Genomic DNA, 27,779 nt, shown 5'->3' with positions numbered 1-27,779 from the left:
TTGGTTTGTTTTTGTTTTTGTTTTGTCTTGTTCTGTCTCTGGTTTTTGTGTCTCGTTTCTTCTTTTCCTAGGCTGGGTTTTCATATGCGTGTACAGTTGGGGAGCAGAGGTGAGGGCTGCTTTGGGGTGGGGGACAGCTCAACATCTACGTGGCCGGTGGCGCCGTTTTCAAGGCTGATGGTGGCCGAGGCCCACCCCTTGGGTCCAAGTGGATGGAACCCAGGACACCAACGCTAAGTGAGATCGTGAACTTTGTTCCCTGCAACACAAGCCCCGTGGGCTCAGAGGGCTCCATCCAGGCCGCGGGGAGCAGAGGGGAGAGGTGGAAACAGAGGTGCCCTGGGTCTGGTCTGAGGCCGGCCGCCCCCAGGCATGGCTCTGTGTGGTGTGCAGGTGTTCCAAGGCAGTCTGGGACCCCGCCCAGGCTGTCTACACAATTGTGCTGATGCCGCTGGGCAGTGGGGCGAGGGGCTGCCCATGGTGGTGCACTGTGTGGCCATGGCCCATGTGGCCCTGGTGGCTGGCGTGGGCCGAGGGCAGCGGTGGGTGGCTGTGCACGTGGGCCCCATAGGGTGGGTGCCCCCCGTGGGGGCCGTGGTGGTACTGGTGTGCATGCTGGATGTGCTGGGGGGGTGGTAGTGGTGGTGGTGGTGGTAGGGGGGCGGGTTCTGCTGCACGTGGCAGTACTGGGCGTGGTGCCCGTGCTCCTGGGCCTGGGGCAGGCCCTCAGCAGGCCCCTGGTGGTGGCTGGCCCCAGAGTGCTGCACGTGGGGCAGGCCCGGTGGGTGGGGGGTGGCTGGGGAGGGGCTGAGGGCAGGTGGGCCTGGGGAGGGGGCTTCCCTCTCTTACTCCCAAATAAGGAGCCCAGGAGGGAGGGTGAGTTAGGCATAGTCTGGTGTGGGTGAGATGGACACTCTCGTGTTGATGTAGCTCTCTGGCGCATGTGAGGACTGCTAATGATGGACCCCTAAAAAGGAAATTCATAGAAATAAAAATTAAAAGACCTTACAGCACTTATGTCAGAAGGATTTTTTTTTTTTTGATGTAAAATGTTCACCCACTGACTGCTAAGCCTTAGTTAACTCTCTGGCTGCAGAGGGCGGGGCTGGGTGAGGCTGGGTCAGTGCCACCTCTTCTCATGCGACTGGGGGCCACAGGGACCCAGGGTGGCCTTCCACTGAGAGGAGTGGGGATGGGGTAGGGGATGAGGGAAGCTCCTGTCTGGTCAAAGCAGCAGCAGCAGAAACATAAGTGTGACTTCTGCTCTCGTCCTGATACGGAAGGCAGCCTGAGCTTTCGGATCAGAAAGACTGGCCCGGGGATGCCTGTGAGCGCCATGTGCTGCGTGGAGTAGGCTGGGCTGATGTGCATGAAGAAGAACCCCGTTCCTGCTAAAACTGCACCATCTGCTCTGCCTGTGTGGGCCCCGAGCTTTCTGGGAAGCTGGTGGTAGGGACCGGGCGGGGGCTCGGGGGACCTTGTCCTTGTTGGAGGGGTGGGGGGGCTGCCTAGGCATTTCACTGCAGCTACCTACTGCAAATCAAACAAGGAAAAAGAAGGAAACAAAAAGGTCTGCAAGCTGAGGTTACGATGTGAACAGTAATATAGAAATGGTTGGCAGATGAATGTAATTTCATGAAATCCACACGGACTTTTTTCTTTCTCTCATGGCTTTCCTCCCCCGAGCTAGCTAAGCAATTCCATGATGTCCTGACTGCAGACACACAGCAATCAGAACTCCAAGAAGGAAGCGATGGGGATGGCAGAGCATGGAAGTCAAGAGATGGGCAAAACCCACCCTCCCGCCCCCGACAGTGCGGGTGGAGGGTGCACAGATGCCTGGCGGGCGGTGATTCCCGCCCAGGAGCAGTGTCGGCAGGCCGGGTCCCCGGGGTGGGGGTGGGGGAGTGTCAGGAAGCAGGGATGTTAACCATGCTTGGGGGGGCACAGGGGACGGGGTTAAGCGGGAACTAAAACACGAAATCCAGAACCACCCCCACCTCCCATGGGTCCAGCCCAAACAAGCGGTGAGAGACACGGGCGATTCTAGGAGGGGGGAAGCTGGCATGCACTGGGGCTGAGGCAGGCATGGGGGACAGGGCGTGTCTGCGCCTCTGTGTAGTAGGGGGAAGGAAGAGCAAAACGGAAAAAAAAAAACCGAAAAAAAAAAGACAACAGATATAAACCAAGGATCAGGGAGGCAACACACGACAGCCAGCTGGACGTAGGCGCTTCCTACTTACTTCCACATTGCTCTCTAGCGATCCCGCACTGCTGCGACGCCCTCGCCTCCCTGCCCAGAACATGCAATACCAGAGGTTAGACACGGACATGAGGCCAGGCCGCCGCCTGCCTGGCCCTGGGTCACCACTGCCGCAGGACGGGGGGACGGTCAGAGGACTGGCTCCATAGGGAAGCCCCTGGGAGGGCAGTAATGAGTTTCAAAAGAAAAAAAAAAAAAAGGAGGGGGAGTTCAAAGAAAAAAAATCGTTTTCAACCAGCCCCAACTTGATACCACTTCTCCTGGACTGGCAGTCTGTTGGTGGGGAGGTGGGGGGTGGGGGGATGCCTCCAGGTGGGCTGGGGCGCGTGCACAGTGGGGGCCAGATGCCCTGGCTCCAGCCACCTGCCAACAGGGGATGGGACAGGGGCAGCTTCTCCAATGGCTCAAAACAAACAAGATGTGGTCCTATGTGGCCCTGACTGCGTGGATTTCATATACATATGTATATGCATATTCACACATACATATACATCTCCCCCCTTGCAGGCAGGGTGGGGTTGATGGTTAGGAGAAAACTAAACTTGGTGTCCTGTCTTTTCCTTCTGGGGAGCTCAAATGTACTGGTGCCTCTGGAGCCAACTGTTTCGTTTGTGCAGTGCCCTGGCCAGGGGCAGGAGGCAGGGTAGGGACTGCTGGGAGAGCCCAGAGTCCTGCTTCCCTTCTGCGGGTACCACCCTTCCGGATGCCACAAGTGCTCCCTCAGCTGTGAGCGCTGCCTGCCGATGGCTTTCTACTACCCCCCGGCACATGGCATATAGTAGGCACTCAATATATGTTAAATGTGTTACAGGAAGGCTGTGTCTTCTTGGTTCTGGAGGCCTAAGGCTCAGCCTGGCCTCCAGGGTCCTTTTGGAGGCCCTCTCCATGGATTCCTGCAGGACACTGAGGCTGGCAAGAATGGTGGGTGCCCAAGCTTCGGGGTCCAGCCCTCAGGAAAGCAGATAGGAAGAGGGGACAGAGAAGGGGCCGCCCACTTGATGTTCTGGAGGCTTCCACCTGTGCAGCCCTGGCCACGAGCCGAACACATTTGTTCTTGGTCAAGCCCCGCAGCAATGCAGTACAGGTGTCCCTTTGTGCCAAGGAGGAGGAGGAGGTGGAGGCTGAGGCTCATGGACCGACTGTCCAATTCCACAGTGAGCGAGCGGGACTCACACCCAGGTCTGCCTGTCCATCTCTGGGGCTGGGAAGCTTGGCCATGCTGCCTTCTGAGTGGAATGCAGGCTGAGTGAGCCCAGGAGCCTGAAAGATGGAAAGGCTGCTACGTGCCTCTCTGTGGCCAAGAAGCTGTCCCTGTGCGGCGTAGAGAGTGGGTCTGTGGGTCCTTCAGGCCTCACCGTGGCGTCTGAGAGTACTGGGACGGAGCCTTGATCTTGGGCATACAACAGTGGACTCGGGGGACATTCGGACCCTTTCCTTGGCCTGCCAACCCCCAAACCTGAGTCCCAGCTGGGAACTTTGCTTGACTCAGGCATGTGTGAGAGGGCTTCAGAGCTCGCTCAGGACAGGGCCACACAGAAAATTAGGGCAAGAGTGTTTTCCACCAGTTGCTGAGGACCAGGGAGAACCACGTAGGACCTGGCCCTTATTCCCAGCTGGAAGAAAGATGAGGGTCGTCACATATCCTCATCTTTCAGCTCGTATGAGAAGAGAGGCTGGCCATCTTCCCTTCCTGCTTTTTGTCCCAACACAGTGGTCCAGGGACATAGAGCAGAACGAGGCTCTTTGGCTGAAGAGGTAACCCCACCTGGCACTCCTTTGATTCTTTAGCACAGTTTCTGCATCTGTGAAATGGGTACGCGCCTTCCTCTGAGTAGGGTAGACGTGAGCATCAGATACTCGGGATCTTGTGGCACCATGCAGAAATGCTGAAGTCAGATCTCTGCTGTCTCTGCGGTTTTAAAATCAGCTCTCTGGCCCCTCGAAGCCTAGAAGGCTCCCGTAACTGAAAACCAGGGACACAGTAAGGCCAGCCCGTCCCACCAGTGCCCAGCAATGTCTTCCGACTGATGTGCTTCTCTCAAGGGGACTTAGGCCAGGCCTGGAGCTAGGTTTGGGGGCTCTGTGTGGTATCTGACCTGAAGTACAACAAAACCCTCCTCCTCCTGCCCCCAAGTGGGCCAAGACTTAGGACACTTTTAACTTGGATGTCTTTGAGTGATGCTAAGTTTCTCAGAATCCATCTTTTCAACTTCCCAAATAAGCATGAGATGTGAGGTATCCCTACCTCACTGCTGTCTGCAGTCCAGTCCCAGAGCCCCTAGTCATGGGCACACCCCACGACACCTGCTCGCTATAGACCTGTGTCCGGGTGTGTGCACACAGGTGCACATCATGTGCTAATGGAGGTGAAGCATGCTGGGAAAGTGGCTCTCACCCATGCACCCACACTATCCCTCACCTGCACTCTATCTCCTGCTATGCTCCCTCTCTCTTGGGGGGGGGGGTCCTGCACCAGCCACAGGTGAGCCCTGCCCCGCCCAGTGCCTCTCCCAGAACCTGATCAGGCCCTGCCAGGCCAACCGTGGCCAGGATCAGTAACCACGTCTGGAAGGAGTTCCCAGCATGGCTCTTCACAGCCTTCTCCTGCTTCTTGGTATCGGCACAGAATGCAGCAAGGGCTCTCAACCCAGGGTCCTACCCTGTGGTCCTTAATAATGCTGGAGGCTGAGCAGGTGCTGCTTTGGACACTGGCCACCAGGAGCCACCAAATCTCCCCTGAGAGGGCTTCCCGGGTTCCCTGGGGCAGAACGTGGCAGGTCTCTGGCTAGGCCCTGGAGCAATGACAGGTGCAGGCAGGTCCCATGGCCTCTGGGAGACATCCTATCTCTGGAGACTGATGTTGGGCAGCTTGGCTGGGAGGGGAAGGAGGACCCTGGGGGCTTGGGGATAGTGTCCATCATGACTTGACTGATCTGGGCCAGGGGTTAAGGCCGCAGTCACACCTGTGTCCCCGGTCCACGCAGGCCCTTGATCGCAGTCCGACAGGGCTCTGGTGCCACTGAAATGAGCATGGATCCCGGACGAAGGAAGACCGTGTGGAGAGAATTGGTGGTGGGGGTTGGGGGATCCACGTCTGAGGTGTGTCGTCACCCGGAATGACGTGTGATTGCAGGTCCAGGGCAGACGTCCCCAGAGCAGTGACGTGCCAACAACTGAGCGCTAGCTTTCCCGAAGGGAGAGAGTATCACCGAGGCCTTGCCTTTTCTCCAGCAGCCCTCTTAGTGAGGGCCACGGTGGGGAGAGTGACATTGCCTCTGGAGAGCTTCACTCCGACCCAGTCTGGGGCACGTCTTCGGGTGCTGAGCCCAGCATCTTCCTGGATGGCTGCCAACATTGGCCGGTCTCCCTCTGGAGACTGCACGTGGAGGGCTCCCAGTCTGGGGCCTTGGCAGCTGCCAGGATTCAAACACACCCTCCAGGCTTCCTGGGGACAGGGGGCTGCCTTCCCGGGGGATTCTTCACATGGTCTCCTGGGAAGACTCAATCACTAGAGTTTTTCTTAGTTCAGAATGTCCAAACGACAATGGCAATGGCGACGATAGAAGGAAAGCAGCTGAACTTCAGCACTCTGTCCCTCACACAGGCCTGGGGGTGCAGCTCTATCTGACCCCCAGGAGCTGGAGCCCTAGGTGTGGCTGTCCACGCTGGGAGCCTCGGTTCCAACAGAGCCACTGTTACCTGAGGGACTGGACGGGACCCATCCGCCCTCCAGGTGCTGCATCAGGGAACAGAGAGGCCAGGCCTAATTCCACTGCACAAACCCAAACAGAGGTCCCGGCTACCAGCCTGCAGAGGCCCAGAGCTGTCCAATTACATTTAGCTGGGTTTAACAAGCCATAGGGAAAACCAGTGGTTCTCAACCCGTGGCACTTTGCCAACTAGGGGTGATTTTTGTCCCCCAGAGGACCCCTGTACATTTCTGGAGACATTGTCTGTTATGACTGGGGGGGGGGGGATACTCTTGGCATCTATTAAGTATAGGCCCGGGATGCTGGTAAACATCCTGCAGTGCACAGGACAGCATCCTCCAACAGCACGGAATTATCTGGCACAAAACGTCAATGGTGCTGGGGTTGAGAAACCCTGGGTAAACCCTCATGCTGGCAATGGATTTCTGATTTTTACTATAAAAAAAAAATGACAGGACAAAATAAGGACAAAAAAATTCCAACTCAAAAAAAGAAAAAAAAGAAAAAAAAATTCTGGGAAATGAGTAAGCTGGAGGGAGGCAGTGCGGCCGGTGGGGCAGGTGTGGGATGGAGTCATGAGCGGGCTCTTTTAGTAGCAGGGCCCAGGGCTGGCCACGAGGTAATGTCCGAGGCAGGGTGGGGCAGGTGAGGCCCCTAGAAGTGGAGGGGGCTGCCAGGCCCCTGGAGAGGAGGCGGCTGATCTTGGCCCAAGAAAGGGTCTTTTCCAACAACCCAGGGCCTGCAATCAGGCTCCTAGAGCCGGGACACCCAGAGCCGCGTGCCCTCTGTGGGACAACGTCCTGTAACCTCTGCTCCATTGTAGCTGGAGCCTCCTCCCAGGAGAAGCTGCCTGTTGAGACGTGACTGGGGGGCTTCAGGGGCTGTCCCTCCACAGCTTCTCTGACAGCACTGCAGGCAAAGCAGGCTAAACAACATTCACGGGTGGCTGGCCCAGGGGACCCGGCCGGGCGAGCGGCCCCCAAAAGCTCCCTGACACTCTAGACACACCTCCTCCCCTGGGAAATCTGGGAGGCTCTAGGGGTGCTGCTTGCTTAGGGGTTAAGAGGCTGGCAGCAAATAAACACACACAGAAACAAAGAAACAGTAACAAAAACCACGGTTGTGCCAGGGCTCTCCCCCCTCCCCCCACCGCCACGACATCCAAGGGGCAGCTGCGGCCACTGCCCTTGGGCCAGATGGGGGCCCGGGTTTCCCAGGAAGGGAGACCTCCGTGAGGGAAATGAGACCAGGGACAGTGGGAGAGGGGGGTCTCCAAACACAGTTTCGAGGGCTTCACTCCATTTCATTCATCAGCATAAAACACAGGGACGCGGCAGCACAGAGGACAAGGGACACATCCATCAGTGGGGCCTGGCTCACTCTGTGTGAGAGCAGTTTCTGGAAAATAAATAAAAGAAAAAATAAAAACCCTAGAAGAAGAAAGGGAGAATAGGGGTAACCTCCTGGCTGTTCTGCCTTGACAACTGGATCCTGTTTCCTCTGGCCTTTTTGGGACACCCTCTCTGTGTGGTCAGATGCTACTACGGTCTGGGGACAGTCACGGGAAACCCAACGGCACTCCGTCCTAGCCCTGCCGCCACCAGCCGCCACTGCAGTCCTTTCCCGGCACGTCTGAGTGCCTGAGTGTGCTGGGCTAGGAAGGGGGTCCTGGCCCGCTCTTACCCGCTTCAGAGAGGTCCCGCAAGGAGCTGCTGAGGGCACTGCGCTTGAGGCCCTCACCGCTGGCTTAGCTGTTATCCAGGCAGGCTCGGCTCAGCGTCCCGTTGCCGGACTCCTTTTTGAGGCTGGAGCACTGGGACATGCTGGGCCGCACGACGCCTTTCTGTTTCTCGAGCTCTGCTGACACAGAGGGGGCGAGGGACCAGTGAGAAAACAAAGCCTTGAGGGGGAGGCTCTGGGCCCTCTGTGTAGGCTTGGCATCACACCCAGCTGCCATCTGTTTAGCCTGAGGAAAAGTCAGGGCCCACGGCTGTCTTGGGAAAGAAAGAGAAGGTGCGAACGCTGCCTTTGACAAAAGGGAGCCAGGAGGAAACTCTGAAAGGGAGGCTGGAGAGGCACGGGCCTTGGGGTCTGCAGGAAAGACCGTCACTTTGCAGGCTTGAGGGCTGGCAAGGAGACTGTCTGGCCTGGGTCTGCGGATGAGCAAGGGGTAACCCGACCTTGCCGTGGGTGGGGCCCAAAGGTGGGGGTAGTTGTGTGTCTCCAGGGAGTGAGGCTTGGAGCCAGGAGAGAAAAGATGATAATCAGGTCCGATGAAACCCACAGGATGGGCTTGGTGGTGACTTCCCTGACGTGGAAGAGGAAAGAAGAATAAGCACACCAAGGTGCAACGAGATCAGCTCCGGATCTCCGGGAAATCTCGTCTCGTGGGGCGACGGGGGAACCAGGCTCTCTCAGGCCATGCCATGTGGTCCCACAGGCAGGATGGGCCTGGGCCATGGAAGCCCTCACTCTCACGTGGAGGCCTCTGCTGCCCTCCCCACGCCACCTCCTCTGGCCTGGGTATGGGGGCTGCCCTGTCACAGGGCTGTGGGAAGGCCAGGTGAGACCAGGGCACCTCACTTTTGTGGGCCCCCAGAGTCCCTGGCACCAGATGGGAACCAACGGCCGCGTCCAGCAAGTCCCATGAGATGCCGGGGCTGCTGGCTCTTCCTCTCCAGGGGGCCTGGGACTTACACTCTATCCTGTGCTTCTCCATCTCCTGCACTTCCTTGATGGACTCCCGCAGGTCGTTGGTGAACTTCCGGTCTTGAGGATTGGGAGCATTAAAGTTTATTAACACTTTGATGTCTGCTCCAGGGACAGCAGATGTGAGCTGGATGCCATTGGGGTAGTCTACAAAGGAGAAGGGGAGGAGAAGAACCCATGGATCCCTGGGTGCTCTCTGCACTCTCTCTGCTGGTCAAGAAAATGCTAAGTCTAAGGGTCCAGGCTCTCAGCAGACATGTCTAACCAGGGAGGAAAAGCATCCACAGGGCAGACCAGAGAGACTGCCAGGAAATCCCCATCTCCTGACTTGGGTCTGTGTTGTTCTATGCAGAAGTCTGGGGCAGATTTGGCCAATCTGAACAGAGGTCAGGGCCCCTATTACTTCCTCAACCTGAAGGTCATGGAGCCTAGACCCTTCAAGTCAAGGTCCTTGGTCATTGCCTGAAGCTCGAGAATGGCCAGGGGTGGAGTCCGGGAGTCACAGTCAGTGTCCTGTGCTGGGGGGGAGTCTTATCTGGTCTCCCTGGGCAATTCTGAGTGCACACTGAGCTCTGTTCTCTCACAAGTGGCCTCCAGACCCTCAGTTCCCTTGGGTGCTTCATGGGCGCCCCATACCCAATGCACTCTATGCTGAATGCTCAGTCTTTCTGGCCTGTGACCTGCCTGGTGCCACCTCCAAGCTCACAGAATCTCTGTGGCTTTTGTCCCCTGGTAGCATCTCTCTCCTCAGTGGGAATCAAGCATAAGCTACTGGATGTTTGGAAGTTCTTGGTCCAAACACCAAACCCACTTTTGCTCAGACCTAAGTCAAGGCAGGGAACTCAAATGCCTAGTGTGTTCCCATAAATGTAGGAAGTAAACCACATGAGACTGAGCAACAGAGTGGGGGGGGGGGTGAGGGGCGTGCAGCCCATGACAGCCACATGACGTGGGAATGTGGGCCTAGCAAAAACCTTCTCGGTTTTCAAGAAAACTCAAAAATATCTAAAATTTTAGTTATTTTATTTTTTAATTCAATTTTTTTAATGTTTATTTTTGAGAGAGAGAGAGAGAGAGAGGCAGAGTGTGAGGGGGGAGGGGGCAAAGAGAGAGAGAGGGAGACAGAATCCAAAGCAGGTTCCAGGCTCTGAGCCATCACCACAGAGCCCGATGCAGGGCTCAAACTCACGAACTGTGAGATTATGACCTGAGATGAAGTTGGACGCTTAACGGGCTGAGCCACCCAGCTGCCCCCAATTTTAGTAATTTTAGATATTAAGTATCAGCTCAACAAATTTTTTTAAATGTGTAAACCAAACACATAACTGGGCTGCGACTGACCCACGGCTACCACTTTGAGATCCCTGCTATGAAGGCATGTCCCATAGAAATGTCAGTGTCGACTCTTGGGCTTATGCCAGGACCTTGGGTTCAGGGCTGAGGGCTGAGCCCTGGGAATGTAAAAACGAGGAGGGCACAGCCTCTGCCTGTGGATTCAGTCTGGTCGGGCCCACTGCTGGGAGCATCACAACCACCGCCACCACTTCAGAGAGAGGGCCTTCCGGTCAGGACGATGTGGGGTGGCACCATGCTCCCTGAGGCCACCTTCCACCCTGGTAGAAACCAAGGCAAGGCAGGGATGGCCCAGGCACAGGTCCCTGGTTCTTTTTCAACCTGCAGATTGAAAGCGGATCAGACGGTAGCTTGGCAACCTGTCTGAGAGGATGAGGGCTTCCCTGCTGCTGGAGATATCATGACGCTTGACTGGAACGGTCCTCCCCTGGGGCCAGTGCAAAATGGGCAGGGCAACAGGATCTCCCCCTCACCCCCCATCTCAGGAGGCCTGGCTCAGCCTACAGCTCAGGGACCTCCAACAGGGACGGGAAAAAGAGGGAGAAAGGTAAAGGGAAGGGCTTGGGTATCAGAGAAAGACCAGGTCAACAGAAAAAAGTCAGTGGGGGTGTCAGCTCCTCCCCCAAGTCCTCAGGCCCCATGGCCCACTCATACACAGAGAAGACTCCAATAACACCTAAGAATAAATCCTGCTCTAAGCACTTCATGTATGGACTCACCTAAGTCCCTGAGGTAGGTGCTATCACCCCACTTTACAGACAAAGGGAATGTGGCCCAGGGACCGCTAGGACCTGACGCATTTGCACCCGGGCTCTCCGCTCAGGACCGGGCTCCTGTCCTACAGCCCCCCAGGCCTTTCCTGCACCTGTTTGTTTGCCTGTGTTTGCACATCACTGTGCCATTTACTTGGTGTCTTCCAGGCAACATTTTATTGGCATAAATCCACTCCTCCCTGAATTAAAAAAATTTTAACCACACGGTAAGAAGACGTAGGAGCAAAAGCAAAGGCGATCACCACCATGTACAATGTTATCAAAATCTCCCCAGGTACTGTTGCTCGTTAGACCCCTGGCCTGCAACCTTCTCTCTGCTGGCGAAGCAGGAATGCGGAACACACGTGGGAGAGCTGGGGGAGATCCCCAGGGGGAGATCCTTGGGGAGCACAGCACTTCGTGACTACAAGGTGGGAGTTGTGACACCGTTTCCGCCACGTGACACACGGCCACGTGTGGACGAGTGCTCCAGCACGCACACTCGAGGCCGGGCCACGGCAGGCCCCCAGCACGGACTTACACTGGTTCTCAAAGAGCAGAACCTGCATGCCGTACAGGGAGAAGGACTGTCAGAAGCTGTACGTCACGGAGTTCTTCTTTTTCTGGAAGATCTTGGTCACCTGGGGGCAGCCAAAGACAGAGGCTGAGTTGTATCGCCTGCACCGCTCAGGGGCAACTCTGGGCGCTCGGGATTCTGACCGAGACTAACGTCAAAACCCTCTCGGCAGTGCAGAGGTCAGGAGGCCTCTGGGGCAGGGCAGGCCTGTGTGTCCAGGCACATCCTGACATGGATGCTGGCATCCGCTCCCGTGAATCCCAGCTGTCGTCCTGGCTGGCGATGAAGCCCCTCAGCAGAGAGGTGGCAGGCACCGTGCTGCACATGACCCCGAAGGCGCCAGGCCGGGCTCGGACACCCGGGACCCCACCTGAGCTCTGTGACTGCCTGAGAGATTTTGGAGGAGGAAACAGAGGATCAGGAATTTGAAGTCACTTGCTTGAGGTCAGGGACTCTTGGCAAAGACTTGAAACCCACAGGTCCAGATTCCAACCTCAGCAGTCATAGAGAAGTGGCTGGTTCTCAGGCAGGGAGGGGTCAGGGACAAGGGCCTCTAGCAAGAAAGCCTGGGGAATGCAGGAGAGACAAAGACCCAAGGGACAGTTTCCCCCCATTGTCTCCAGGGGCATCTTTATCCCCAGTGGCCAGCATCCATGCCACCTTTTTTTGGGCAAGAGCTCCGCATTTTCCCTTTGGGGAACCCCCTCTCTGCCACCCGGCACTCCTGGGGGTGAGCAGTGACCCAGGTTTAGCCAATGAGACAGCACTGCACCTGCCTGGCCCCTGTGAGCGGCTCAGGCATGGGCCCGGGAACCAGTAAGACCTCTGCCAGGACTCTTCCCAAGAAAATCCCCCTGGTGGCTGGGGATGCAGGGAGGGGGCAGGATTAAGCCTGCAACTGCGGAGACTGACTTTCTCTTTGTGGACAGAGCTCCTGAGAAGGGACCCCACGCAGCTGAGAGACAGAGAGCCTAATAAAGCAGTCCCACTGACACTGTGTAAGCTTCTAGAAATAGTTGGGGCTGAAGCCCCACACCCCCCTCTGGGCTTTTACATAAGCTGACGAAGCCCTGTTTTCGTCGGCCGCGCTATGAGTTAGATTCTGCCTCTTGTAACCCAAGACCGTGGGGCTGACTCCATCCCCTTCACCTCCACCCCACGCACGTGGGTGCCTTTCCCCAAGCGCAGGCACACAAGGCCAGATGGGAGACCTGAGCTACAGTTCAAGGCTGCCCCAAACCACGGGTCCCAGCCATGACACGTTCTGGGGAACCACATACCACCAGGACGTCATTAAACAGGAAGATTTCTCACTGGTGCAGCCCGAGCTTCTGGGGCTTCTTTGGGTCTGGAACCTCGAAGAGCCGGCAGTAGCCGACCGGCCGCTGGTGGGGCAGAGAGAGCACCTGTATGGGGAGGAAGCGCTGCGTCAGCCCCCAGCCCCTCCGCTGCAGTCCCTGTGTGCTGGGAACCCAGCCTTGGGCCTGGCCTTCGAAAACGCCTTCTCCCACCAACCGCACACAGCAGACGTGTCTGGACTCCTTGCAACTTTCCCTGCTCTTCCTCAGGAGTTCTCCTGAAGGGCCGTGGAAAGCGTCCCTGCCTCTCGCGACACCTCCTTTCCTTTCCTTCAGGCAGGTCCCAGAAGTCTTAGAGCATCACGTGCACACGGGAGCCCCCACAGTGAGGAATTCGTGATTTCTCAGTCCCCATAAAGTGCCCATCACACACATAAGCCTGTTAGTCCCGGCAAAGATTTCTCCAGAGTGTCTACTTGAGATGAGGACACTGAGGCACAGAGAGGTTGAGCAACTTGCTTCAGTCACACAACTGGGAAGGTGCAGAGCCGAGAGAGGATTCCAGGCCCCTCCTAAAGAATCCCGATGCTTCTGATGGTTCCCTGCCCCAACTCCTGGGCCGGCAGCCACACCACCCCTTGGGGCCTGGCCTGGGCCTCCACGCGGAGCACGCCTGCCATGAGTTCACGTGAACCCCCACTCTGCCGAAGGCCGAGCCACTCGCAAGGCCAGGTACAACCTGTATGGTGTCTAAGGGCTGTGGTGAGAAGTCACTGGGAAGGCCCAGTGGTGGCTCTGGAGCACCCAGGCTCATGCAGGAGACAGCAGGTCTCCTGTAAAGGGATGTGCTGGCAGGGAGGGTTCACTCTGCAACGGGTACCCTGTTGGTGGGAGGCCGGAGCTCAGCGCGTCAGGAAGATGGGAGGAAGGGCTTGGCCCAGGCTGGCGTGCTCAGGGAGGGGCATCATTTGGGATAAAAGCATGAAGGGGAGAGGGTGGCAGGAGGCGGGGCCGGAGAGGTGGGTGAGGGCTGGCCACGGCAGCGTCTAGTGGTTTGTCTCTAGGCCAAGGTGGGAAGAGGGGGGAGCAGACCGGTTTGCGACGCTGACTCTTGCAGTGCAGGTTGCCTGGTGAAGGGTAAAGACAGACACATAAGGAAAGTGCCACGTGACTGCAAGGCTAGCCTTGCTGCTCCTGGGGTGAGCAGGCAGGCAGACCTGCTCAAGGTGGTGACAGTGGAGTGTGGGCGGCAGAGGGCTGGTTGGGTGGGCAGGCCTGCAATGGCCCATCAGCCTCATCTGTTTTGGGCACAGTGCCTCAGGTCGGAGGCAAGCCTTGGCCTCTGCGCTCAACCGGGCCGGGTGAGAGGGAGGGACACCATCTGCCCTGGCCTGAGGGTACACAACCCTCCCCAGGTGGCTGCAGTCTGGGCCTGCAGAGGTTCGAGGCTGGGAGAATTATGAAAATCAAATTTCTTATCACGCTGGAAAGGAACTCAAGCAGCCAGAATTGTAGATCTGGGAACCAGGGCATGCAGGGAGGTGAACACAGAACATGGTGGACCTCTCTGCCCCCACCCCAACCCCAACCTGGTGCGGGATATCAGCCAGGATGTAAAAGCAGAGGGATACTCACACAGCCAAGCCCGTGATGCAGGGATCCAATCCATGTGGGAAACATTAAACAAACAAGAAAAGATATTAATGATCCAAAGCATGCACCTGGGACATGAGAGAGCTAATGGGATGACATCCGAGTAGGTAAGCACCCCTCCAGAGGCATGTTCCCATAGCCTTTGTCCAGACATGCCACACACAGCTCAGGAGACCTCCTCGCTGCCAGAACTTGGAAAGGCCGATAAGGGCATTCCCAGGCCACCAAGGGACCACTGCTCAACTTGGGCTGGTTTCTTAAGAGCCTCAGGCTCTCTTTAAATATAACCCAGGGCCAATGGTTATTATTCCCCAATATCAGGCAGGAGCCACCCTAAAGCTAAAGGAACCGCCCCCCCCCCCCAACTATGCCCCGAAGAAGCCAGGTTCCAAATGGCATCAGGGCCCCTGTCCAAAGCTAATGCCAGTGGGGCAGGCCTGGGGTCGCATCAGGGGGGTGGGTGGGAGTGAGGGAGCCAGGGATGCAGGGCCACCACATACTCGCTTTTTCCCCACGATGAGCTTTCCCACCTTCTGCACCTGGGACACATGGTCCTCGTTGGTTTTCAGTTCCCGCTTGCGAATGCGCTCATAGATCCCAATTAGCATCTCCCAGGGAATGTCCTCACCATCGTCCACACCTGGGAAGGAGACAGTAGCCAGGCATCAGGGCGGGCCAGGGTCTGGGTGGCTGTGGCACCACTCAGCTTCAGGGCCCCAGGCTCACCCCTGATTTACCAAGTTTCTAAACCCAATCAGAATATCAATCCCTTTCATCAATCCTCAGCAGAACCAGAGACCTTCCAGACCCACAGCTACTGAACACCTTCAGTCAATTATGAAATGCCCTAGGATCCTTCCACCAGGACAAGGCCAGCATAGCCACCCAGATCAGCACACAGAGGGCTGTGCCAGCTTCCAGCCATGCTCCAAGGGCTTTATAAACATCAGCTTGCTAATCCTGACCACAGCCCCGCTGGGTGGGTGTGACCGTCTCCATTCCGCAGCTGGGAATGCAAGGCTCAGGGAAGGGCCCGGGGTTGGGGGTGGCTGTGAAGCTGGTGTTTGTGGCTTCAGGCTCCCACAGGCATGGGCCTAAGTTCTTGCTTTGCCCCTCACGAGCCGTGGGACCGAGTCTCTGCGCTGGGGGTCCTCTGTGAAGTGGGCCACCAAGCGCACGGGTGACTTCATGGAGGTCTCATGAAGAAGACAGAGCAGCGGCGGTGCGTTCCCAGAAAGCGAGAACTCCGTGCACCTGAGCAGCGCCACCAGCTGTTGTCCCACGTCACATGCGAAAGAAGCTGGGGTCTGGCCTTGAAGCCAGGTTGTTCTGACGACAGGCATGCACCCTTTCCGCTATACCCTGAAAAACTGCTGCGAGGAAAACTCGGCCCCACTCAAGAGAGAAACTCAACCCCATGCCAGTCCTCAGACCACAGACTGGCAGAGGTCCAGAGGTCTGGTAAACTGCGCAGTTGGCGAGGCTGTGGGAAGGGGCCTCCCAGCCACTGCTGGTGGGAGGGTCACAAATATACACTCAAAGCCCCTCTGGGCCAGTGGTTGCATCCGGGGGAAATTTATCCCATGGGCCATGATGCACAGACCAGGGCACTCATGGCAGCATGGTTTCCAAAGAGCAGAAGATTGGGATTCACCCATTTACCCATTAATAGGGGACTGGTTAAGCCATCCCTGCACAGGTGCAATGGAATACCACACAGCTGCCAGGAAAATGAGGATGACCACAGGGAACGGACACGGAACTGTAAGGGGGAGGGTGTGGCCTTGGGCACACAGGTAGGGGTGGGAGGGGCTCTGCTACTGACCATTCATACTTTTTTTTTTTTAGACTTACAGAGTGTGAGAGCGGGGAGAGTGGCAGAGGGAAGAGGGGGGGACAGAGAGAGAGGGAGAGAATCCTAAGCAGAGCCCAACACAGGGCTCAATCCCATGACCCTGGGATCATGACCTGAGCTGAAATCAAGAGTTGGACGCTCAACTAACTGAGCCACCCAGGCACCCCACACATTTTTTAAAACCAGACTATTTTTTAGTACTGTGTTTTAGAGCAATTAAGTTCACAGCAAAATTCAGGGGAAAGCCCAGAGATTTCCCCGTAACACCGGCCCCCACACACTACCAACTTCCCACACCAGAGTCATATATTTATTAGAAACAGTGAACCCACACTGACACACTATTATCACCCAAAATCCATAATTTACATTGGGATTCACTCTTGGTGTTGTGTGTTCGATAATAAACGTTTACCGACACGTCTCCACCATCACGGAGTCAGGTGGAATAGTGTCACTGCCCGAAAACTCCCCCGTGCTCTACCTCCTCCGCCCCTCCTCCCTCCAATCCCTGGTGACAACTGATCTTTTATGTCTCCATAGTTTTGCCTTTTCCAGAAGGTCATATGGCTGGCCTCCTATGGTATGCAACCATTTAAGACTGGCTTTCTTCACTTGGTGGTATGCATTTTTAAGGTTCCTCCCTGTTTTCTCATGGCTTTTTTCTTTTTAGTGCTGAATAATATTCCATTGTCTGCATGGACTACCGTTTATGTATCCGTTCCCCCACCGAACGACATCTCTCGACTGCTGCCAAGTTTTGGCAACTATGAATAAAACTGCTATAAACATCCTGTGCAGGATTCTGTGTGGATGTACGGGGTTTTCAATTCCTTTGGGTAAATACCAAAGAATGTGATTGCTAGCTTGTCTTACTTTGTGTGTTTTTTTTTTTTTTTTGAAACTATGTGAGGATAATAGCCATTAAAAAAAATTAATCTAGAAAACTTAAAAACAAACATCAATAAAAGAAAATCATTGCTCGTCTGGCTGCCATGCTGGTGAGCGATTCCTCCCCCGCTTACCCTCCAACCCCCCAAAGGCACTCCTGCTGAGGGTCTCCCCGGGGGAACCAGAGTGAGGAATTCCAGAGAAAATGCGCCCAGTGTGTACAGGGGGGAAGGTCTCCTCTACAAACACCAAGCTGGACGTCTGCCTGGTGCGGAGCACCAGCCAGGCTGTGGGAGACCAGAGTCCTGCCCCCGTGGACGTGACCTTGGGCAGATCCCTTCCCTCTGCCTTGGCTACCCTTCTGAACACAAGGAAGACTGAACAGAACACTCCTGAGTTCCTGGCTTGAAAAGATGGGATTTGGAGGGAATGGTTCAGGCTTGGGAGACAGCTGACAGCTCGATCTCCTGAGAAGTGGGATGATAACTCCCCCAGACTGCTGGGATGGTCGGGTGCAAGGCCGGATACAAACGACAAAGCCACTGATGTGAGGGTGGCCGACTGGCAATATGACTGAGAAACCCTTCCCTCCCCGAGCCTTCTCTCCTCTGGGCTAATCATTTCAGGCTGCTCCTGTTGTTCCCCATACAGGGGAGTCCCAATTATGTGGGTGAGGTCTAAAGGCAGAAAAAAAAAATCAGAGTCAAATCGCAAAGACCTTTAAACTGCAGCGCATGGGGTCACCAACAGCATGCAGCACACAGCCTGCTCTCTGGGCAGCGAGGGAGCACAGGCCTACACGCTAAGGCCACGGGGGACCCTGTGAAGACCAGAATCAGGCTCAGCCCTGTGAGGAGAGACAGCCCCTGTCCCATCAAAGCATCTGCTGGTTTCTCTCGCACGCTCTGGTGCTGAATTGCCATTAAGAAAATTCCCAGATTCCTTAGCTTCCTGGGAACTGTAGCTAAGACCTGAATTCCTTGGGGTCCACAGCACTCCTGAGATCTAGCAGAGGACCACACACCATGAGTGCTCTGGGCAGGGAATGGCCGTCTGGTTGGTCTGAACCAAGCCCTGCCCCTCGGCTTCCCTGACTGATCAGGTCCTGGAGCCCAGCTGGGAAAAGCGGGCAGCTTGGCACTCTTCTGGATGGGCACCCCATTAGCTGGCCTGTTGCAGGGTACCCACCACCAGGGGGCGCACCAGGACAGTTCAAACCCCGCTGCGGGTGGGGGGGGGGGTGGGAGGGGAGGGCCTTCCTGCCCCAGGAAAGGGGACGACAGAGCGGTGGTTTTATAGGAAATTTAAATGGCGCAACAAAGATCAAAAACTTAAAGTTTTGTCATCAGTTCAGAAGACTTAAAGAACTGGGTAGGAAAAAAAAAATAGCTCAACAAGCTGACAAAGTTGGACCTGATTCAGACCAACTTTTTTTCCTTTTTTAAAAAAAATATGACACCCTAAGGGGATCTCAGCCTGCTGCAGCTTGGTGTTTCCCAAGGAAAGGGACATAGTCCCTCCTCCTCCTTGCAGGGACTCCAGGTAAACGAGGACATGCTGTCAGCTAACATGGTGCCACTTGGGAGACAGCTGTCTCCTTTTCAATTCCTTTCCTCTGCAGCAACACCAGGAAGGCCTTCCTTCCTGCTGCCCACCGTTAGCACCTGTCTAACATGGGCCACTCGCCCCGGCCTGGTGTTTTCGTGCACTGAATTCATTTTTACAATGGCTGCCTACGTGTGGCAAATGATACGGTCTTCCTGTTTACAGTGTGCTTATATAAGGTTCCTCTTAAAAATACACACAAGGGGCGTCTGGGTGGCTCAGTCGGTTAAGCGTCCGACTTCCGCTCAGGTCACGATCTCATGGTCTGTGAGTTCGAGCCCCGCGTCGGGCTCTGGGCTGACAGCTCAGAGCCTGGAGCCTGTTTCAGATTCTGTGTCTCCCTCTCTCTCTGACCCTCCCCTGTTCATGCTCTGTCTCTCCCTGTCTCAAAAATAAATAAAAAACGTTAAAAAATTAAAAAAACACACACACAAAAAGCAAGTCAGGGGATGCCTGGGTGGCTCAGTCAGTCATGTCCGACTTCGGCTCAGGTCATGATCTCACGTTTTGTGGGTTCGAGCCCCATGTCCGGCTCTGTGCTGACAGCTCGGGAGCCTGGAACCTGTTTTAGATTCTGTGTGCGTGTGTGTGTGTGTGTGTGTGTGTGTGTGTGTGTCTGTCCCTCCCCCGCTCCCACTCTGTCTCTCTCTCTAAAATAAAATAAACATAAAAAAAAGTCAAGTCAGTTTCATAAGGAACACGGAGTGTAGGAAAGGGCACAGCAGGGATGGTGGCACAGACACTCTGCCCAGCCCCTCCCCTGCCTGGCTTCCCCCCCTCCTGCCCTGTTCCCGACTGTGCTCCCACACATCACCCCATCGGCCTCTGTGGACCATGTCTGGCCTGGCCCTCCCGAGCTGGGCTGAGCTTGCCCACCTGTCGAATCCCTGTGCATCTTTGCGAAACAAGCTAAAACCATCACAGCACAAGACCCGGGTATGGGTCACTCTGTCCATGCTCCCAGTGTGTGTCACGGAGCGTGACAGGAGTCTGCCCTCTTCAGGATGACTCGTGCCGTGTCTGTGGAGCCGGTGCTCACCCAAGGCCCCTATGTGCGATGGTTGGGTGCGCTGGAGCCCAGCTCCCTTGCGCTGCCCTGAGCCCAGCACACTCACGTCCTGGCCCCACGCCCAGCTGGGTGTGTGTGCAGATTGTGGGACGGTTGTATGCCACAGTCCGGGTCCCGGGGCCGCTCACCTCGCAGATTCTTGACGAAGTCCTCCAGCTTCATCTTCCGCTCAGGTTTGACGTTGGGGCTGTACATGTCTGTGTTGAGCAGGATGATGGCAAAGGCCAGGATGAAAATGGTGTCTATGTTCTGGATCTGCCGAACCACCCCAGGGTTGCAGATGCAGTACCGCTGGCTGGGGGCCGGGAGAGGGAGCAGGGTCAGGACCACTTCAGTCAGGGCAGGGAGTGGGTCTAGCCCTCAGGCCTGGCAGTCACCCTCACTTGGGCCCTGGCACCTAATGGCTGAGGCCGGGTGCTGCCTTACAAGCCTCAGTTTCTGCATCTGGTAAACGGGGGTAAATAGCACCTGCCAGGCAGAGTGCCGCTCTCTCCACTCTCTCCTTCTCACACTGGTTACATCTCCCACCTGTATTTAGGCTGGCAATGCCTTCTTAGGACGAGGACTGCGTGCCCCAGTCTCCCTCGGGATTGGATGCAGCCCAGAAGGTGATTAAGTTCTGGCCAATGGGATAAGAGCAGATGGGATGCGGGCATCCTCGAGGCTGTACCTTAAAAGGCAGAGCCCACTCCTCTCCCCTGTGGTGGTGGGTGTTGGCCCTGCTCCCTGGGACCCGGAGATGAAGGGAGCCCGGCTTGGGCCTCCTTCACGCCAGCTCAGAGGGAGATGCACTTCCATCTTGTTCCAGCCACGGCTGCTGGAGCATCTTTGTTGCAGCAGCTGAAGCAACAGCCTCACTAATGTATTCTGCTTATTGTTCTCATTGCCTCAAATGTGCGCCCCTGCCCCAAACTCCAAGAGGCCCCCAGCCACTGGGGACTTCAGGGGGAGCTGGGTGAGGGGGGCAGATCAGAGAAGAGGAACCATGGGGTGCCAGGACTAAGGCAGTGGCTATCACAGCTCAGATGACGTGGGCTTCAATCCTGCCTTTTCCATTAGTGCCACCACCTCCAAGAAGCCCTCCTGGAAGGAAGTGCCTGAACAACCCCCCACTCAGGGCCCCAGAGTTGTCCTCCTATTGTGTCCTTATTCCCCACCTTGGCCCCACCAGTGGTGCTGAGCCTGGAGGGCTGGGTCAGTGGCTGACTCGTGTGTCCCATACCCAGCAAGGGCACAGAGGATCCCACCCAGTCACTGTGCACACAGTCCCGGGATGAATGACTGTAGGGTCGTAGCTGCCCTTGACTATGGGCTCTCTCATGCTAGGCATGGGCTAAGCGTGCCCACACGTCCAAAGGGGTTCAGTCCTTCCACTCTGTCCAGGGCAGGTACTTTCATTATCCCCACTCTATAGGCAAGGACGTGAGGCACAGAGAGATGAAGTCACTAGGGCAAAGTCACACAGCTAGTAAGCGGTGGAGCGGGTGCTACAGCCAGGCCTTGTGGCTCTGCAGCTTGTGCTCTGGGTCACTGTGTGAGACTGGCTGCCCTCTGTGAATGGGCGGACGATGGGGACACGGGCTCACGAGTGAGTGACGCTCATGAGGACCTGGAGGAAGACGGACTGTCCAAAAGTCTGCTTCTGGCAATAACCAACACAGCCCCTGGCATGCAGAAGGGGCCACTGCCTCATCTCCCCAGGCAAGGGCAAGGCCACCTGACCCTGCTTAGGGGAGGGGGTGAAGGGGGATGCGGGCCCTGGACCTGGGCTTCATGACCAGTAACCTTCCTCTTGCCCACACCCACCCACGCCTTGCCTCGCCCCCGACCTGAACGCCTCGATGAGCCGCTCCACCTTCTGAGCCTCCCCTTGGGCCCAGATGTGTGCCTGGAACTTCCGGAGAGCTTCGTCCAGCTCCATGGCGGAGAAATCCATCTCGTCTACCACGCAGCTGGAAAGAGACACCAAGGCCATGTCAGCGCCTGCTGCCCGCAGGGCCTCTGCCGGCCTTCCTGCTGGGGGCGGAGCGCAAAGGGAGTCAGTGCAGGGGCAGGTGCTGAGCTGCCTGGAGCCGGGAGGGCCGGCCGCCTCTTGTCCAGGAGGGTCCTCCGCCCGGCTTCCTCCAATCAGCAAACACTTCAGATTATGTAGCCCAAAGACCCCCATGCTTCTGGGATGTCTACAGACCCCACTGAAACTATGGGAAGACATTAGTGCTTATATCTATGTGTGTAATTTTTTCTTTTTTCTAAAAATTGTTTGAGAGAGACAGAGACAGCATGAGTGGGGGAGGGGCAGAGAGCAACGGAGAGAGAATTGCAAGCAGGCTCCCTGCTGCCAGCGCAGAGCCCGACGTGGGGCTTGAACTCACACAACTGCAAGATCATGACCCGAGATGAAATCAAGGGTCAGACACTTAACCAACTGCGCCACCCGGGCACCTCGTACGTGTGTGATTTTCTACAGAGGAGCCAGACAGAGCCTATGGCTGCTCCTGATAAAGGCCGCCGGGGCACAAACAATCGGCTCTCGGGGCGCGTGGTCCACAGGGCACAAAGCGAGACGCCCACAGGGCACAAAGCGAGACGTTACTGCTCCAGTCTGCTCGGGCTGTCCTCGAGAGATGCCAGGAGCACGCGACCATCTTCTCCAGGAGGAAGCGGAGGCCCAGGGTGCTACCTCGCCAGGCAGTGACTCTGCCCTGAGCCGGTCCTCCCACGTGGAGGGTTTGGGGCGAGGTGCCTGGGTTTTGCCGGGGATTTTCGAGAGGCATCTTGGAGAACCTCTGCCATCCTCATCTGCCAATCCCCCGAGTGGAGGCGGAGCTGACAGAAGGCACTGGTAACCGGGTTTTGGTTCATTCCACTCATCCCAGCGCTGCCCCCCAGCACAGCCTGCTCCGTTTCCTGAACAGAGAAGGCGGGGTCTGCACCAGGGACCCACTCAGCAGGCTCTGGTATCCAGTGTATCCATTTGCAACAAAGCCATGGCCACCTCGGGTGTGGCTGCAGAGGTCTCGGCCATGGGGGGGGCCTAGTCCTCGCTTCCAGGGCCGCCCTCCCTCTGTTGGGTGCCATGGACTTGAGCATAAACTGTGCTGCCCCCAACTTCTCTGAGTGCTCACAGCTCTGGGGGCAGCATCCTTGGAGGCTGGGGCAGAGCAGGTGGGGGAGGGGGATGGGGCCACACTGAGTAATTTTGCTGACTAGCATCTGAGCTGGACGCCTGGTGTGGGGGGGTGGGGGGTGCGGTTAGGATTGCTACTTCCTCAGGCTGCTGCTATTTTCTGATGGGGAAGAACAATGCCTGGATTTCCTACCACCAGCAGCCAGCTTGGGGTGTGTGGGGGGGAATGCAGGAACGGGGGCAGTGGATGGAGGACTGGCACAAGACAGCCTTAGGCCCAATTCTCTAAGGACCTCATCTGCTTTCCCCTGGACTGCTTCCTGAGGCTGGGTTAAAGGGAGAGAGGGGCACTAGCCACACTAACAATGCAGCAGGCTTTTCCTGATGGGGGAACACAAATGCCAAGCAGGGAGAAAGCAGCCCAGGTGGGCATGCCCGGTGCCAGGCACAGCCAGCTGCCACCAAAGGCCTGGCTCACTGCATCCTGTGTGCCTGCGCATCTACCTGTGTGTACAAGTGGGTGTCTGTGTGCCGAAATGAGGACAAACGTGTGTACGTGAGTCCGTGTGTGTGTGTGGGGATGGGGGGAGCACCGAGGCCAGCCCCTCCCTGAGCCAAAAAAGAGGCCCCAGGCAGATGCCCGCCTCCTCCCAGGGAAGTGTAGAGATGGCGGGAACACGCATGGCCAGGCTCTTCCTTATTGCAGAGGCGCCTTGCCCCAGCAGGCCTGAGCCCGCCCCCCCTTGCTTTGTTCTTTCATCCCGTGGGGCAGAGCTGGACAGATGCAGGGCACTGCCCTTGTTACTAACAGTCCGCTCTTTACCCTGCTCTGATTTCTGCTCCTGGCCGACATGTCTGTGCAGCTGCCTGGTCAGGAAAATCTTCAACGGGCTGCAGGTGCTCCCCCAGGCCCTGAGCCACCCTGTGCCATGCTATTCTGCAGTTTTGGCTCCTCCTCTGAGAGAGGGAGTTAGCGAGACCCGGCATCCCCCGACCCCTGCGTGTGAGGGGAAGACACAGGGCTTGTGCACAGTAACTGCACTACAACAGACCCAAGGGTCCAAGCGCAGGGTGCCTGTCTACTCAGGGCAGTCTCAAGGAGGAATGGAGAGATTTGGGGTCCGAGCTTTTCAAACTGTCGGCAGTTTCCAGGGAGCTGGAAACCCGGCTTTCTGCAGAGTTCCAAGTAGCTGGGAGGGCTCTGGCCGTCAGCCATGGTTGGACTCTCACCCTGAGATCTCCCAGCCAGGAGAGGCAGGAAAGAGGCAGGGGAGGGAGGCACCGGGGGTCTCTCTGGGCTCCCCACCCTCGCCCTGAGGGTGTGTTGGGACAGCTGGCAGCCAAGCTGGGGAAGGGAGCCTAGACCTCCAACCCCCCAGCCCTGCAGTGGCTCGGCTCTGCTGGAGAGGGATGGAGGTGCTGAGGGTGTGTGCCAGGGGGCCCGTGGGGTCCATGTGTGACATATGGTGCCCAAGGGTGCAAGCACGCACGTATGCGGCAGGGTGTGATGTATGAACCCGTGGGGGGCATCCGTTTGTGTCTCAGAGCAATAAAGAGATAAGGGGAGGATTGGGTGTATGCTCCAGCAAGCAGGCGAATCTGACGCTGCATGCGCCACAGGTCCCTGCCCCCACCCCCCCAGCCGTGGAACTCACTCCAGCACATCTCTGTTGAACTGTTTCTGTCTGTTGCCCAGGAACTCGCCGATCATCTGCCTGCTGAGGCCCTTCTGCTGCAGCAGGAAGTGGGCCACCCCCACTGGCGTGTCAGGCACAAAGCCACGTTCGATGAGGTACTGGACGCCTGTCTCAGGCTTCCTGGGGATGGGACGAGAGAAGGGCTTAGCCCTGGCTGTCCTGGCCCCTCCTGGCTTGCCTCTCTCCTCCCTGGGTACCCTAAGTGCCCTATCCTGTTCCGCCCGGAGCCCGCAATATGGGGGAACCCGGGAGTGCCCAGACTGTGCACCGGGCGCGGGCTGGGACTGGGCCACTGGCAGGAGTGTGGGCACGGGTGCTGGAGCAGGGACCCTCCCCACCCCCCTACCACTCTGCACTGCCCTGTACTTCACAGCCAGGCAGACTGGAACCCCCTGCCCAGCATATGCTGGCCTGCCCTCCACCTACCGAGAGTAAACAGTCTCTAATAGGCGCTGAGCACTTACTCTGAGCACCAATGTCCAAGCACCTACACATATTAACTTTCTTCTCACACTCCCCCTGCCGGTTGGCACTCTTGTAACCTGGGCTGTTTAGGAGCCTGACAGCCCCGTCACCTCACCAGGGGCCTCAACCACCCTTGTAAGGACTTCCTGAGTTTGAACAGAGTCAGGTGCCTGGAATGATCTGTGCAGTAAGCACCGTGGAAGGTTCTCGTGACTAGCTCCAACTTATGGGAGAGGAAGCAAAGGTGCAGCATTGACCCCTCCTGGGCAAAGGGAGTTTCCGGGAAGGGCTGGGCTGGCCCTGCAGGGCTGAGTGTGTCCACCTGCACTGGGAGCCATGGGGCCCTGGTGGGCTGTGGTGGAGGGAGCCCCCTCAGGGGCTGGGCAGGAGGCCCAGGACAGGCTTGGCTGACCTCACAGGGTGGTGTGACGGGGCCACATGTGTGACCCTAGGAAAGCAGGTGTCCTCTGACAACTCCCGAGCCTCAGACGGGCCTGAGGAGCTGTGGAACCGCTGTGGTGTACCTGCCACCGTGCAGGGGTGAGATCAGCAGGGCTACCTGCTGACTGGGAGCCTCCCCCTCCCTTGCTCCAGCAGGTAGAGATCCGTGTACTGCTGTCCCCCAGGAGCCTGGAAGGTGAGAGCCAGTGTCCACCTGTCCCCGTAAACCATGAAGCTCCTGGCTGACAGCAGCGTCCAGCAGGTACTATATTTCCACCTGCCAGGGAAAGCAAACTTCCTGCTGCAAGGTGACCTTGCTATTTTTACCCCAGGATGACCACACACCCTAACATCACCTTCAGGAGTTTTGGCAGGGAGCAGCTGCTGGCCAGCTGGGCCCAGCACAGAAGTCGTGACAGAGTAGCATTGCTCCCCCACCCCTGGTGGGACCCTACCTCCACCCCCTGCCACATACCCCATTCCTCCCCATGACTCTGGTGTATCCAACCTAGAACTGCTCCCGTCCCAGGCCTCCCCAGCCACTCAGCTGCTCATGCTGTGGTCAGAGCAGGTCATGCTCCCTCACAGCCCTGCTTCACGCCAGCCCCTACAGGACTCCAGCCCTGTGGCAAGGGGTCACCACGGCAAGCCCGCAGATGGGCTTTCTTTAGCTCATGCGACATTAGCGGAAAGAATTCTAGTTAGTCGCCAGCATTTAGAAATTGGGAGAGGTCAACACAGAATCCAGATTTCTGGCTTCTCTTGAAAAATCAGGCTGTCTGGCACTCCTGGGCCTGTGATCCCGTGTGGCAATGACTGGAGAGCTGGGCTGGACCTCCTCGCTCAGGCACCCTGCATCAGCCACCCACCCCGGGGCCTGCCTGGTCCCTCCCCTGAGTCCCCAATATGGGGCCCAGATCCAGGCCCAGCCTGCCAACATCACACAGCATGTCAGACTTCCAAGATTGGGCTCCTCTACCCGGGGAGGAGCAGAATGCAGAGGGAAAGTGGAATGCACTTTGGAAGGAGAGTCTTACAAGGGGCCAGGGGAATGCGGATTCTTCAAAAATTAAGGACAGAGAGTCTACTTTTCACTAGGCCCAGCTCAGGATGATAGCAGTGAACGGGGCTGGTCATGAACGGATGCCTAGCACAAAGGCAGGCTCTAACCCTTGGTCTCAAGGACAAAGGGACAGAATGATGGCAGGAGGGTGTAGGGAAGTTCTCCTGCGGGTGAATCAGAGGACTTCTCTGAGCAGGTGACATTGGGCACCTAAGTCATTAAGGATCTTCCTAGGTGGAGGCAATAGTGCATGCAAAGGCCCTGAGGCAGCCATGGGCTTTGCAGGATTGAGGACCAGGAAGCTGCTTGAGGGTGGCTGATAGTGGGGGCATGAGGGGAGGGGCAGAAAAGCAGCAGGGAGGGTGGGCGAGACCCCACAGCACTGTGGAGGCCACAGGGGGAATCTGGTTTTCCTCTGAGTGGGCCCTGAACCCAGAGTGGGCTTGATTTGTTGTTGGGTAAACCATGCATTAAATCCAAATGGATACGAGACTCAGGGCAGATGGAGCCTCAGGACAGGACCATGGTAGGGGGTGGGGAGTAAAGACACAGCTCTGAAAGGCCCAGAACCACATATATGGGGCACATTTCAGACTCCGGGTTCCTCACACAGATATCAAGTAGGCACTGCCCATGGGCACCTACCAGCCCATGCTCCTTAGGGCAACAGGTGAGGTGTGGTGGTCACTGGTAACCTCGTGTCCCACTTTGGGCTCTGTGCCCAACCTTCAGCTTCTGCATCCTGAGCAACTTCAGCCTTCTGTATGGACTGCTCTGCATAATGGCTCACTTAGGCCACTGGTTCAGGGGCAGAAGTGCTTGCCAGGTAGGTCACCCCCAGGGCACCCTGAACCTCTGTGTGGCTGGCCTTGGGGGATGCAGGAATTACTTCTGCCCAAAATTCTGCAGGAGCACATGGTGACCATACAGGACACAACCTCTTTGCTTTGCAGGTGGGTTTGGAGGCTGTAAGGGAAGTTCTTCCAGCCAGGATGGCTGTGAGAATACTGAAGACACAGCATGAGGTTGGAGAAGTCTCTGTCTCCAGACAAGACAGCCCAGGAGCAGGCATGTCCCCATGCCGCAGGCATTCAGCTTCCCTCAACACAAGCCACTGAGCATAAAAAGAGCTTGGGATCAAAGTGGGTGGAACGGTAGGTTTACTGGCTTCTCACCTTTTGAAATCAACAGGTACCTATTTTAACTACTCCAGTGCCTTTTTTTATACAAGTTGAATTTCCCCTCCCTGTC

At 56.8% G+C, this 27,779-nt stretch overlaps 2 protein-coding genes across 3 annotated transcripts in view; both read right to left on the bottom strand.

The window, feature by feature from the left end:
- Positions 1-429: 429 nt before the first annotated feature.
- LOC122236315 (IQ motif and SEC7 domain-containing protein 1-like) lies at positions 430-25,696 on the bottom strand. Its single transcript, XM_042977176.1, is given in 15 exon segments — positions 430-624; positions 2,244-2,370; positions 2,516-2,626; positions 3,259-3,353; positions 3,437-3,489; positions 7,657-7,833; positions 8,671-8,829; positions 11,329-11,428; positions 12,645-12,770; positions 14,298-14,339; positions 14,816-14,955; positions 19,864-20,030; positions 21,565-21,687; positions 24,518-24,679; positions 25,584-25,696. Coding segments are annotated over 15 exon segments (1,890 nt in total).
- The window catches only part of LOC122236316 (myb-related transcription factor, partner of profilin-like), a 43,191-nt gene continuing 39,993 nt past the window's right edge, over positions 24,582-27,779 (bottom strand). For both annotated transcript variants that reach the window (XM_042977181.1, XM_042977180.1), the window contains one exon: positions 24,582-24,679. The gene's annotated coding sequence lies outside the window, so the exon portion shown is untranslated. The remainder of the gene's footprint in view (positions 24,680-27,779) is intronic.

Source organism: Panthera tigris (genome assembly GCF_018350195.1).
Source record: "Panthera tigris isolate Pti1 chromosome F3 unlocalized genomic scaffold, P.tigris_Pti1_mat1.1 chrF3_random_Un_scaffold_81, whole genome shotgun sequence".
Taxonomy (NCBI): domain Eukaryota; kingdom Metazoa; phylum Chordata; class Mammalia; order Carnivora; family Felidae; genus Panthera; species Panthera tigris.
The sequence above is the reverse complement of the archived record's forward strand: the minus strand, read 5'-3'. Positions and strand labels throughout refer to the sequence as shown.